The sequence below is a fragment of the Lontra canadensis genome, unplaced genomic scaffold (genome assembly GCF_010015895.1).
Source record: "Lontra canadensis isolate GAN:19392208 unplaced genomic scaffold, GSC_riverotter_1.0 scaffold33, whole genome shotgun sequence".
NCBI classification, from domain to species: Eukaryota; Metazoa; Chordata; class Mammalia; order Carnivora; family Mustelidae; genus Lontra; species Lontra canadensis.
The window spans coordinates 13,522,339-13,536,246 of NW_022631027.1; the positions used below are offsets into that span (position 1 = coordinate 13,522,339).

The 13,908-nt window shown below is 46.5% G+C and overlaps 1 protein-coding gene across 2 annotated transcripts; it reads left to right on the forward strand.

Annotated features, from left to right (window-relative positions):
• Positions 1-11,239: 11,239 nt before the first annotated feature.
• GPR88 (G protein-coupled receptor 88) lies at positions 11,240-13,314 on the forward strand. Of its 2 annotated transcripts, none has more exons than XM_032867222.1 (2): positions 11,240-11,593; positions 11,984-13,314. In XM_032867222.1, the coding sequence occupies exon 2, from the start codon at positions 12,053-12,055 to the stop codon at positions 13,205-13,207; it is 1,155 nt and encodes a 384-aa protein (XP_032723113.1). In that variant the 5' UTR covers positions 11,240-11,593; positions 11,984-12,052; the 3' UTR covers positions 13,208-13,314. The 2 variants fall into 2 exon arrangements, with proteins under 2 accessions (XP_032723113.1, XP_032723114.1); XM_032867223.1 differs by having other exon boundaries at positions 11,240-11,588.
• The last annotated feature ends 594 nt before the right edge of the window (positions 13,315-13,908 follow it).

Here is a 13,908-nt window from a genome sequence, read left to right on the forward strand (position 1 = left end):
GCTTTCTAATCATTTGCCATTGTCTTTTTAAAATAAGATTTTAAGGGTGCCTGGATGACTCCATCAGTTAAGTGTCTGACTCTTGATTTTGGCTTAGGTCATGGTCTCAAGGTCATGAGATCCAGAGATCCCCATGTTGGGCTCCATGCTCAGCATGGAGCCTGCTTAAGATTCTCTCTCTCCCTCTGCTCCTCCCTGCTGGAGTTCTAAATAAATAAGTAAACAAATAAATAAATAATATTTTAATTCTTTAGGATGGCTTTCACAACTGACACTTAGGTTGAGATATGATAGACTAAACAGTATCCTCTTATCTATCAGTTAACAAACATCTTTTCCAAGGGATTGTGCTAGGAACTGTGCAGGAATAAAAAGAAGTAGGACAAGGACGAGAAGGCATCTTCTCCATGCCTTCATCATGTCTGCAAGGAGTTCACGATCCAGTTGAGGAAATTATATGATCATGTATTGGTTGGTCTTTTTTGATTGTGAGGGATACCCAAATTATCTTAGGACACAAGGGGCTTATAGAACCCAAGGACTAGGAAGTGGCTGGACTTCAGGGACAGCTGGAACCAGGAGCTTGAAACCAGCAGGAATCCCTTATCTCTTTCTCCACCTGGCAGATAGTATGACTACTGACAGCTGCCACAGGCCACAGCTTCGGCTTTAGTCTTAGTCACCTGGAGAGACATTGGTGGACTTTCGGTTCCAAGTTCATACCCAGGGGATGGGACTCATACATTCACCTCTAGACTTATAAACCATATCTAACAGTTTGAGGGAATTGGGCTCACAGAAGAACAGGGCACCTCTCTTTGAAATCACGTAAAGGATAGTATAAGTGTCCTAATTCCCCCAAAAAAAGTATGAATAAGGGTTTTTCTGGGCACTGTACAAAACAAATGTACACTATACTTGTATAGCCAGACAAAGATAGTACACGACAGCACTGGAGAACAAGGTGGTCCAGCAAGTACAACCAAAAGATGGCAGAGAGTATTGCTGTACCTGACTCGAAGAAAGCTGGACCTCTGGAGCAGCCTCTTTGCAGACTGGATCCGTGCACACATTTAGTTTCCCCACCAGATGTGAGGGTTGAGGGGTTGGTTAGGAAGAAATGAGGCAGTGCTCATAGGGTGCTTAGAGCAGACAGCGTCCGCCTAACCCCAACAAAAGGCAAGCAAAGAGAGTTTGGGTTTTATCTATGGTGTTGGAAGGACATCTAAGTGGATATGTGGATATGCAGTCCCAAAACGTGGCGATGTCCTTAACTCTTAAATTCCATGATGAGAGGCTTCAAACACATATTTGTCAGCTGTTTTCACAGAGGCTCTAGCATCCAGGGGTGTTTTTCAAAGATTATAGAATAAAGAAATACGCTGAGAAAAGGCTGTTGGAAACCGACAGTGCCAATTTGCTTCCCGAGCAGGCTCCTTATTTCTGAGATGAGGAAAATAGAATATATTAGTTTTTCTAACTACCCGTGATTGTCTCAATGAGGTAGAAACAGGATAGGAGCTCCTGTTGTCTTATTTGTTTCCAGATCACTCTAATCTAGACTTTAAAATCACACGAACAGTTTCTCAGATTTTTCTCAACATATTTCATTTGTTGTCTTCTCAGTCCTGTTTAACTCCAATTAAGGATGATAATGATTGTGGCCAAATACGGAAGAGTGTATGATCTTTTTCCCATCAGTGATATAAGAGAAAACACACACACACACACACACACACACACAGAGCACTCTTTGAAAGTAATTTGATCTCCTCACTTCAATTATCTAAAATAATTCCTAAATGCTTGAAAACAGAAACTGGATGGTCTCCATCCAGTCCCTATCTCTACTAGACAGAAATATTTTTTAAGCACAATTTAAAAAATAAACTATATTAAACCCTTACTGGAAAAAAAGCCACTTCTGGACAGAGACCAAGCCAAAGCAATTTTAGTTTAAATTGGTTTTCCTGGAAAAGCTGAAAATGTAGTTCAGAAAAGAAATGCTTTGGCAACTTTACAAATCAACATTCAAAAACTAACATGATCAGTCTCCAAAGCCTCTGCTTCGGTGATTCTCAAATACTAGTGTAGAAAAGAATCGCCTGGGGTGCTTGTTAGAATCAGATTACTGGGCTCAGAGAGTAGCTCTGATCCAGACCCAGGTGACTTTGGTATAGGAGATTTGAAGATCACTGTTCAACTCACTCTGAGAAGACAAATTCAGGGCTTTATAAATTGATAGAGCTAGAAGGAGAAATTGTGTTTGTGTTTATTATGTTGTCTTGTGTGTTTATAAACTGCCTCAATCTCATAGCCCACTTCAGTGGGGACACCTGTACGAGTCTCATGGGACAGCCTGGTTTATGACATAGATCAGTCACTACATATGTATGATTTGGGGTAAGTCGTTTTCTTCTCACTTCTATAAAGTGAGGAGATTGAATGACATCAATGATTCTTAACCCTTTGAGTTTATAGACTCCTTTGAGAAGCTGAAGTAATTATTTAATCTTCTCCAGAAAAATGCACAAATAGACACACACATGTTTGCATGCAAATTTGGGGAGGATCACAGTTTTCTTAAAATGCTTCGAGGGACTTGCTGTGGCAATGACTCAGCACTGGAAAACTGGCTTATCTAAATCTAGGTTTCGTAAGGCACCCCACACTCCCTCCAGATTTGTTCTTTAGGAGAGTGAGTCCCTTTACACCCTCCATTTACCTCCCCCCCACCTTGGGAATCACCATTGTCTTTAGTGTGTGTGACACACTTACACACGGTCCACTTTATGAAGCTTTTTGCATAAATTTAATCATTAAAAGACACACACACACACATCCCCCGCTCCAGGTAGGTGACATTATTTGCATTTTACAAATGAGAAAATTGAGATCCGTAAAGGTGGAATAACTTGCCTGCAACTACAACCAGGCTCTGGCTTTTACCTGGAGCTCTAACCTCTCTGGCGGGGTTTCTCAGTCTGGGCATTGCTGACATTTTGAGCTGGGTAATTCTTTGTTGTGGGATTCTGTCCTGTGTATTGTGAAATGTTTAGCAGCTTCCCTAGTCTCTGGCCATTAGATGGAGGGACACCCGCTGCCCCCACGTGTGACAACCAAAAGTGCTTCCAGACATTTCCAAATGGCCCGCAACTGAGAACCATACTTTATGGCACTCCCTGATAGGGAAGGCTACCCCTGGAGTGAACCACTGTTTATGAGTCGAGGTGAGGTGCTCTCTCTCAAGTCCGAAGGAACAGTGGAAGAAGAGTTGGGAACCATCATTGCGAGGCCTCAGGTATCCCAGATCATTTCCAGCTCCTTGATTTTATAAATGCGTAATTTCTACAAACTCTACCATTGAGTTTTCTCCTAATGGTAAATGCTCTCACACAGAGGAATGACTCCTTAATCAGGACGTAAAGCAACCTAAAGCTGTCGTTCCTTTGCAAAACCTCTTTTACCGTCTGAAGAAGCTTATACCGATGTGATTCTCAGTTGTGTGTGTACCAAGAGACCAAGATCTGAGGAAATAACAGCTGGGGTTTAAAATGGGATTTTGGACAGTGTTAGCGTTGTGCTTAGTGAGGGTGCTCTGCGGCTTGACTAACAGCAGACGGGGAAGGCACAGGAAATGACCAATTTTTCACTGCTGCCGCTCACCCTTTGATTTTTCTAAACTATGTGAGACAGTTGCTAGAGCATGTTTTGGTGGGTTTTGAAATCGAGTACTAGGAAAAATACACACTGAATCCTGTCAGGGGTGGTGGGTGTGGGGTTGTACGAGCGGGGGCTGTTATCAACAAAAGCTCTATTTAAAAATAATTTGGTGGCATAAAGCATGAGGATGTGGTTACATGAAGCTTTTAAAGTATTTTAAAAAGATCAGTAATAACAATGTTTTGCTGCATGACTCTGACTCCTGGTTGTCTCTCTTGAGAAAGTAATTGAGATTGAAATCTTGAGCCCACATATCAAAGGTTCCCAAGGGACCTATTCAGTCAACAAATGTTTCAGTATTTATAGTGTGTCAGGCACTCTGACCAAAAAGAAAGTGTTGCCCTTGACTAGTTTCTCATTTGGAGAGGGAATAACCAGTCCCTGGGGAGCCTGGCTGTGGCAGCAATACACGCCTGGGTTTTGGGGCACAGAAGCTGGACAACCCATCAAAAGGGACAAGAAAGATTCCTCACAAGAGGTAAAGTCCGAGCTCAGACTTGGAAGATGAGTAGGACTTAGCTAGGCAGAGGTGGGGGCAGATTGCAAAGAGGCAGTCCGGGGAATAGTCAGCCCTGAATGAATGGACATGGCTGGGGGGGAGCAAGAGGAGAAACTGAGGCACACTCAAGGAAGGCAGGTCCACAGGGTCGGGAAGGGAGAGATGGTTTGGAGAGGTGAGAATGGCAGAGGTTATGGGGGATGTATGCAGGGCTATTTTAAGACCTCTGCAGACCTCAGCACTGTGGAGGCCCCATCACACATCATATCGAACATAGGAAAATGTAGCCCGATCCCACCTTAAGCTGATTTGCAGTTGACTATTTTTTAAACTTTTTATTTAAATTTTAGTTAGTTAATATACAGTGTAATACTGGTTTTAGGAGTAGAATTCAGTGATTCATCACTTACATACAACACCCAGTGCTCATCATAACAAGTGCCCGTCTTAATCCCCATCATCCATATAGCACATCCTCCACCCACCTCCCCCCTATCAAATTTCCGTTTGTTTCCTATCTCCCAGAGTCTCTTTATGGGAACACCTGGGCGGTGCAGTTGGTTAAGGGTCTCTTGGTTTTGACTCAGGTCATGATCTCAGGGTTGTGAGATCGGGCCCGTGTCAGACTCCTCGAAGGGTCTGGTTGTCTCCCCCCACTCTCTTGCTCTTACTCTTTCATAAACAATAAAAAATCTTAAAAAAAAAAAAAGGAGTCTCTCGTGGTTTGTTTCCCTCCTTCCTTCCCCCCCTTCCCATATGTTCATCTATTTTCTTTCTTAAATTCCACATGAGTGGAATCATATGGCATTTGTCTTTCTCTGACTACCTTATTTTGCTCAGCATAATACTCTCTAGCTCCATCCATGTCCTTGCAAATGGCAAATTTCATATTATTATTACAAATATATATTTATGTAATGTCATATATATGGATAAAGAAGAGATATATATTATAATGTCATATATACATGGACAAAGAAAATGTGATAAATATAATATTTATTATATTTATATATATTTACCACATCATCTTTATCCAGTTATCAGCTGATACACATTTGGGATCTCTCTATGGTTTGGCTATTGCTGATAAGGTGCAGTTGACTCTTTAATAGCTTATTAATTTCTGTTTCAAACTTTTCTCTTTTATATTTTTATATTTTATATTTCAAAGCCAGGAGTTCTTTTTTTTCAGCTATTAAGCATTTTCAAAGACTCTCCAAAAGCTGGCATGCTCGAGGCATCATGCTTAAAGGGCCTAAATGGTAACAGCCTTATTTTAAACTTGCAGGTTTAAACTGGGGTGAACCTGGTAACCAGCTTCCCTCTACTGCCCACTGTCTGCTCTCTCCTTTTTCCTGCCCTTCCGGGGTTCTGGTGGGACATGCGATCACTCAGCTAGCATGGCCCCAGCTCCTCCTGCCGCAAGCAGCAGCTATGGGACTGAGGTTGTCACTGTTTGGGGTGTAGGCCGAAGTGTTAGGTGAACTTTTCAGTTCCGGAGGCTGGCTGCCCCTCTTTCTTCTTTCCTCATCTCCGCCAGCTGGCATGTGATGGGTCAGTGGTGACATGATGTCGTCCACGCAGACAAGGATAGCCCCCTAAGTCAGTGGTTCTCGAACTTTAACAAGCATCAGAGGCCCTTGGAGGACTTGTTAAAACAGATCGCCGGGCCCCATCACCAGAAATTCTGATTCAGTGAGTCTGAATCATTTCTAACACGTTTCCAAGAGATGTTGATGCTGCTGGTCAGGGATCACACTTTGGATACTCCTGTTCTAAGGGTTGGGGGAGCACTGAGGGGATCCCTGGGTTTCTCTATTACCTGTTGTAGTAGATCTGCCTTCTACCTGCACTGTGAGAGACAAATCAGTTATTCATTTTTTGAACCTCCATAGTTTTGAGTCTCCCTGTTATATCAGCTTTATATACTGGAGCTAATCCATGTTACAGAATTTCAACTTAACCAAGGGAGGCAGGGCAATGTGGTGAATGGGTTTGAATCCCAGTTATGCTACTATCCAGCTATGTGATCTTGGGCAAATTGTTTAACTTACCGGTTAAAAAAAAATCGTTTCCCAAATTAATTTTGTGACTCAGTTTTCTCATCTACTAAATGGATCCCGGGGAACAAGTTCACCCAGAGCTCACATGCCCTTCTAGACCGTGTTCATCCACAAGGACCCGAGAATTCCCTGCCCAGTGGCCATGAACACACTTTCCTGACCTGCATGGATTTCTGCTCTGGCTTTGTCCTTCTGATGGCTGATTCTGCCTTCTGGCTACCATCATAGGTCTGAGATGGTGCCAAGGGGGATAGTTGTGTGACAGGGGTGTGGTTGGGACTCGGATGGACAGGCTGGAGTGTCCTATATCACACAGGTCCCTCTGGCATATAACGACAGAGCCAAGGGTAGGGAGAGAAGGGGATAGACTGTGGGATGGAGGCAAGTTTGCCAAGTAGTCCCATTCCAGGAGCATGGAACTATCTATGAAGCTGAGAATTCTAAATTTGAGCCCAGCTTTCCAGTTGTTATGAAAATATATTTGTCAAGTTAGGAGAACAGAATATTATTTAACAGTTGGATGGCTTGATTTTTGATTTAAAAATACTTAGACATATAGCCTGTGGACTTATATCTGGACTCCCTCCCTGGCCTGTAAGTTTGGAGATAAGCCTAGCTACCTTGTAGGTTGGACATGAGGGCCAAATGAAACAATAGACAAAAATTCCTCAGAACGGGGCGCCTGGGTGGCTCAGTGGGTTAAAGCCTCTGCCTTCAGCCCGAGTCATGATCCCAGGGTCCTGGGATCGAGCCCCACATTGAGCTCTCTGCTCAGCAGGGAGCCTGCTTCCCTTCCTCTCTCTCTGCCTGCCTCTCTGCCTGCTTGTGATCTTTGTCTGTGAAATAAATAAATAAAATCTTGGAAAAAAAAATGCTCAGAACAATGCTGGGTACCTGTGGTATGTGCTCAGTAACGTTAGCAATGATGACGCTTACGATTCTCCTGAGCACAATACGGTCTTAGTTGAAAGAACTGAAGCATAATAGTGACATTTGCTCATTATTTCCTCCAACAAATATTGATTAAGGGTTTATTATGTGTCTGGCATTGTTCTGGGAGCTTCCAATAATGTGAGTAATCAATGCGAAGCTCCTATTTTCAAGGAATGTACATTAGAGTGGAGGGTGGGGAAACATAAAAATAAAATGTAACACCTGTGAAGTGATGTCTTTCAGTCTTAGAAAGATCGCTTTGGTTGGAAGGAGGTAAGATGGTAAGTAGATATCAATTAGGTGCTTGTTGGGATAATTTAGAAAAGAGATGCTGGTAGTCTGATAGCAGGTAATAATAACAGAGTGAATAGAGTTCAGTGAACAGATTTAAAAAAACATTCCAGTGTTAGAATGAGGACACTTGGTGATTGATCGATACAGGGAGTAATCAAAAATGACAGCTGGGATTCTAAGTTAGGCACCAGGATAATGGTGATGCTGGTCCCCTGGACTGGAATATAGGAGAAGGAGAGATTGGTTTGGAAAGCAGAGGAGGGGATCCATTCTGGACATTGGGGTTTTGAGATGACCACAGAACACCCAAGTAGCAACATCGGGTAGGCAACTTTGCATATGAGTAGAAGTTAAGCCAGGTGCCGGTTGTCTCAGGGGTGAGATCAGATGCAAGCGTGGGGTGGGCACTGGGTGGAAGAAACCCAGCCCTTCTGCCAGAAGCCAGAGTGAGCTTGTGTAGGCGGCCTGAGAAGAAGAGGGAGCACAGGGGAAGTTTTCATTCGGTTGTGGTGAAACTGGCATTTTGAAACCAAGGGGAAGGAATGGGTCAGGGTAGAGAGACTGGACATACCTCAGAAGGGTGGCTGAGGGGACAAGTTCTTGCTGAGGGTAGGAGGAACGAGGTGGTCATGAAAACCACTTTCCAAATGTTTCTCCATGGAAAAAAACCTGAAATCATTTATATAGCCACCCATTCCCTGATTCAGTAATTATTTATGCACTACCTTCTACCTTCTACATGCCAGGCATAGTCCTGGTGCTGGGAATGAGAGAGAAACCCCCCACTCTCGCCCTATTTTATGTAAGTTCAATAGCTTCAAACAAAACCCACACCAAATACAAATAAAAACTTGCCCCCTGGCGGGCCAGGGCTGCAGAAGTCATGGTCTTCACAGAAACCTGAGTGAATGAAAGGTGTGAAAGCATCTCAGCAGAGGATTTTGCTCATTCCCAGAGGCATGGAGTAAGGCAGCATCTGGGCCCGGGAACCTGGAATTCAAATACTGCCTTGGTGTGAGAGGAAATTTTTATTTACTTATTTAAAAAATTTTTTTAAAAGATTTTATTTATTTATCTGACAGACAGAGATCACGAGTAGGCAGAGAGGCAGGCACGGGGGTGGGTGGTGGAGGGTGGGAAGCAGGCTCCGAGCGGAGCAGAAAGCCCAACTCTCGATCCCAGGACCCTGGGATCATGACCCGAGCTGAAGGCAGAGGCCTTAACCCACTGAGCCACCCAGACACCCCTATTTTAAAAATTTATTGAAGAGACTGTCTTTTTTCCACTGTATATTTTTTCCTGTTTTGTCGATTTTATGACCATAGAGTTGAGGTCCATATCTGGGCTCTACCCCAATGTTCATAGCAGCAATGGCCACGGTTGCCAAACTGTGGAAAGAACCAAGATGCCCTTCAACGGACGAATGGATAAGGAAGATGTGGTCCATATACACTATGGAGTATTATGCCTCCATCAGAAAGGATGAATACCCAACTTTTGTAGCAACATGAACGGGACTGGAAGAGATTATGCTGAGTGAAGTAAGTCAAGCAGAGAGAGTTAATTATCATATGGTTTCACTTATTTGTGGAGTATAAGAAATAACACGGAGGACATGGAGAGATGGAGAGGAGACGGGAGTAGAGGGAATTGGAGGGGGAGATGAACCATGAGAGACTATGGACTCTGAAAAACAATCTGAGGGTTTTGAAGGGGCGGGGGTGGGAGGTTGGGGGAGCCTGGTGTTGAGTATTATGGAAGGCACGTATTGCATGGAGCACTGGGTGTGGTGCATAAATAATGAATTCTGTTATACTGAAAAGAAATTAAATTAAAAAATTAAAAAAAATATTTTACTTATTTATTTGACAGAGAATGACCACAATCAGGGCGAGCAGGAGAGGGAGAAGCAGGCTTTGCTGAGCAGGGAGCCCGATGTTGAACTCCATCCCAGGACTCTGGGGTCATGACCTGAGCCGAAGGCAGGTGCTTAACCGATTGAGCCACCCAGGAGGCCCAAGAGGAAATTTTTATCTCAAGAACAAAGTTTAACTCTAAATAATTAGAGGACTCTCTTGCATGTGTGCTGTGCTTAATGTACTCAGAGGCTCAATAAAGACAAATGGCCACAGGTAGAGGACAATGGCAAATTCTCTTCAACATCAATGAGCTTGACATCTGAACCTCTCAGTCCTTGGAAGAGCAAATCTCTGGTTCTTCTCTTTCATCCCCTAACTCAACTCATTCCACTTAATTACTGCCTAAAAGGGCTAAACCTATCAAGTCAGGCTTAGCACAAACCCCATTAGAGTTGTTAGCGGTCATTACTTAATACCATTCTTTGAAAGGGAGAGGGGAAAGCTGAGGGAGAGTGTCTTGCACTCTATTCCTGAAATGTTACCCTATGGACAGCCGGGAAAATGTTCAGACTGTATGACACAGGACTACAGCACACGTTAGGCAGAGTACGCATGTTTCTAGTGTCAGAACTAGGGAGGAAGAATGTTACATTTATGTGTGGGGATTCACAGAAAGTTTGAAAAGAAAGGCCTTGGAAGTCACTGAGTGAAAGCTTCTTTTTTGACAAGATGACATAAACGACCCATCACAAGGCCGGTTGGTAGATGCTCAGCTTAGAACTCAGGTGTCCTGAAACCTCATGGAGCATTTTGTTTTTCAATATAGATACTTTTTTAAAAAAGAGTATTTATTTATTTGACAGAGATCACAAGTAGGCAGAGAGGCAGGCAGAGAGAGAGAAAGGGGAAAGCAGGCTCCCCACTGAGCAGAGAGCCTGATGCAGGGCTCGATCCCAGGACCCTGGGACCATGACCCCAGCCGAAGGCAGAGGCTTTAACTCACTGAGCCACCCAGGTGCCCCCTCACCGAGCATTTTTTCCATTAGGCCAGGTTACCATATTCTATACTGAGTTCAGTTTTCAGATAAATGATTTTCACAGTGAAAATTAATTTATTGGGGAGGGGGTAGGAGGGAAGGATGGCTTTTATGGAAAATTTCCCATGTGGAATGATTAAATAAGAGCTTGTGTCAAATTAATTTCCAACATTTGACTGCAAATCTCCACCTAAGACCACAGAATAAAAAGTTCTCAGACAAAGGGCCATCTTTGTCATTGACACTGTGGGTTATTCTGGTTTCTTTCTATCTCCAACACCTACTTTTAACTTGACCATTACATTTTTACCCTCTAACTCTTTCATTCCTGAACACAAGCCAAACTCTGGAAAGGAGTTTGGTGATGAGAATAAAATCAAAATGATGACTTAAATGGAGATTTGGGGATTTTCTGTGGATAGTTGTCCCCTTACCACAGAAAAAATAAATTTCATTTAGAATACAAAGTAATTCTCCCAGCAAGTGTGAGATGGAAGAGATCAGTCCTGGGTACTGGGAATATATTCATCCCTTGGAAAAATCTTGCCCACAGAATGCATGAGGCTAGGATGAAATATATTAGGAGCATATTAAATTTTATTTGAACACGGGTGAGAGGGGGAAAAAAAGGAAAGAAAAATGAAGCAGGGTGAAAAATAAGGTGATTGAGAGAAAGAGAGAAAAGACAAGACAGAGAAACTTGTTAATTACAGGACTTTCTGAACAAGATATTTTTTTCCTTTCACAAGATAGAAGCTATTGAATAATTCATGCCAAGCGTGGAAAGGCTGCCTTTTCCCTGGGTGATGTATAACTGAGCACGAGAGAGCTTCGTGTGGGTTCACCACATCAGGCACCACTCTTGCTTCTCGAGCTCAGCTTCTGCTTCTGCAGCCAAGCATCTCTGCTTCTGCTCCCTGCCTGCCTGCCCTTCTGGGCTTGCAGCCTGCCACTTGACTTTCCCCAGCCCTGCTGCCAGCTGAGAACTCTCCCTGCAGCTGCTGATTTCTGCCTAGGACCATGTGTGTGGATGCTGCTTGGGAGAAGCCAGCCCTGGCTCCTGGCACTGATCCCAGCTGAGTTTCTCCTGTTGATTTTGGGACCACAGATGCTGCTGTGAGGAGGTATTTCCCGGCATCCCTGCCTCTGCTACTGCCAGCTAAGGATCAGCCCCAAAGTAAGGTACGCCCCTCAACCCCTCTCCCCTGGCATTTTCCCCAGCTGGGACATCTCTGCTTTGTCCTGGAAACTAGGGGCTCTGTCTGGCAATATTCCCAACTATGTGAGCGTGTGCATGTGCATGTGTATGTGTGTGTGTGCATGTATGAGTGTTTGGGGGGAGAAGAGGAGACTCTTGGTATTGCTCTGTCCCGGGCTTGGGCTTCCCTGGTGCCTGCCGAATGCAAAGAGGCCTTTCCCCTCGCACTGGAGACATTTCCAAGGCAGGCACCTGTCATCTGCCACCCCCGTCCTCCTCGAGCTCCCTCTCTCCCCCTCCCCCAGCCCATTATTCTGCTTCAGCCTTTTGTGTCGGTGGCAGAGGCTGAAGGGCTGTCTCTGTCCTCCCCGCAGGCGGGTGTCAGGATGGGCCACGCTGTGAGAAGCTGATGCTAGCAAGCGAGGTGTGAAGAGTTGGCCAGAATGACCAACTCCTCCTCCACGTCCACCTCCTCCACCACCGGGGGATCGCTGCTGCTGCTCTGCGAGGAAGAGGAGTCGTGGGCGGGCCGGCGCATCCCCGTGTCCCTTCTGTACTCGGGCCTGGCCATCGGGGGCACGCTGGCCAACGGCATGGTCATCTATCTCGTGTCGTCCTTCCGAAAGCTGCAGACCACCAGCAACGCCTTCATCGTGAACGGCTGCGCGGCGGACCTCAGCGTCTGCGCCCTCTGGATGCCGCAGGAGGCGGTGCTCGGGCTCCTGCCCACCGGCTCGGCGGAGCCCCCCGCGGACTGGGACGGCGCCGGCGGCAGCTACCGCCTGCTGCGGGGCGGGCTGCTAGGCCTGGGGCTCACCGTGTCCCTCTTGTCCCACTGCCTGGTGGCGCTGAACCGCTACCTGCTCATCACCCGGGCGCCTGCCACCTACCAGGCGCTGTACCAGCGGCGCCACACGGCCGGTATGCTGGCGCTCTCCTGGGCGCTCGCCCTGGGCCTCGTGCTGCTGCTCCCGCCCTGGGCGCCGCGACCCGGCGCCGCGCCCCCGCGCGTCCACTACCCGGCCCTGCTGGCCGCCGCGGCGCTGCTGGCGCAGACGGCGCTGCTGCTGCACTGCTACCTGGGCATCGTGCGCCGCGTGCGCGTCAGCGTCAAGCGGGTCAGCGTCCTCAACTTCCACCTGCTGCACCAGCTGCCCGGCTGCGCCGCCGCCGCCGCTGCCTTCCCGGGCGCCCAGCACGCGCCGGGCCCCGGGGGTGCGGCGCACCCTGCGCAGGCCCAGCCGCTGCCGCCCGCGCTGCACCCGCGGCGGGCGCAGCGGCGTCTCAGCGGCCTGTCGGTGCTGCTGCTCTGCTGCGTCTTCCTGCTGGCCACGCAGCCGCTGGTGTGGGTGAGCCTGGCCAGCGGCTTCTCGCTGCCCGTGCCCTGGGGCGTACAGGCAGCCAGCTGGCTCCTGTGCTGCGCGCTGTCCGCGCTCAACCCCTTGCTCTACACGTGGAGGAACGAGGAGTTCCGGCGCTCCGTGCGCTCTGTCCTGCCTGGTGTCGGCGACGCGGCGGCCGCCGCCGCTGCTGCCACGGCCGTGCCCGCGGTGTCCCAGGCGCAGCTGGGCACCCGCGCCGCCGGCCAGCACTGGTGACCCGGCCAGGGCCCGCGGGAAACAGGGATGCCGGCTTCCAGCGTCGTTGGTGGGCATCGCCTCCTGCCCTTGTAAAGTACCCCCTGTCTGAACGAAGACTCCTGCAGGCCAAGCCCGATGAATCGGTGCGAAGATTTCGCCTTTGAACCCAGTGGAATACCTGGGAACCGAGGTCTCTCCCTAAATGGGGTCCCCGAAGTCACTTTGAACAGCCACCTGGTTTTTAGCCTTTGTTTCTGTGTTTTAGAGAAACCCTAAAGTCGAAACACCGGAAACTTCAAGAACTTGCTACCCTGACATTTTAAAAGAACAGGTTAATTTATTTCAGCACTGTTTTTGAAAAGAGCTTTGATAACGTATTACCCTTCCCACCTTCATCGTCTTATAATATAGACGAAGCGCCTCGAGTGTGCATAAGCCAAAGGAAATAATATTGATGAAGGAAATAAGATATAAGAAGTATTTAAGAAGTAACTTATCTTTGATGATGCTTCTCTTATGATTTAGCCTTTGTATGAACCATGAGAATGAAGCCACAGACGTGCATACCAGTAGGAGCTGCCATTAAGACTTCAAGCCCTTTATTCTTAAAAGGGTTTTTATAAAGTCAAATCATTGCCGAATGAAATAGAATCTTAGCCAGTGAGAAAAGAGAAAACAGATCTATTACTTTACACCTGTTTTTGCACTTCTAAGAGTGA

Bases quoted from the DNA above. Each gene is read 5' to 3' on its own strand.
- GPR88 (XM_032867222.1), top strand. From the start codon at position 12,053: ATGACCAACTCCTCCTCCACGTCCACCTCCTCCACCACCGGGGGATCG.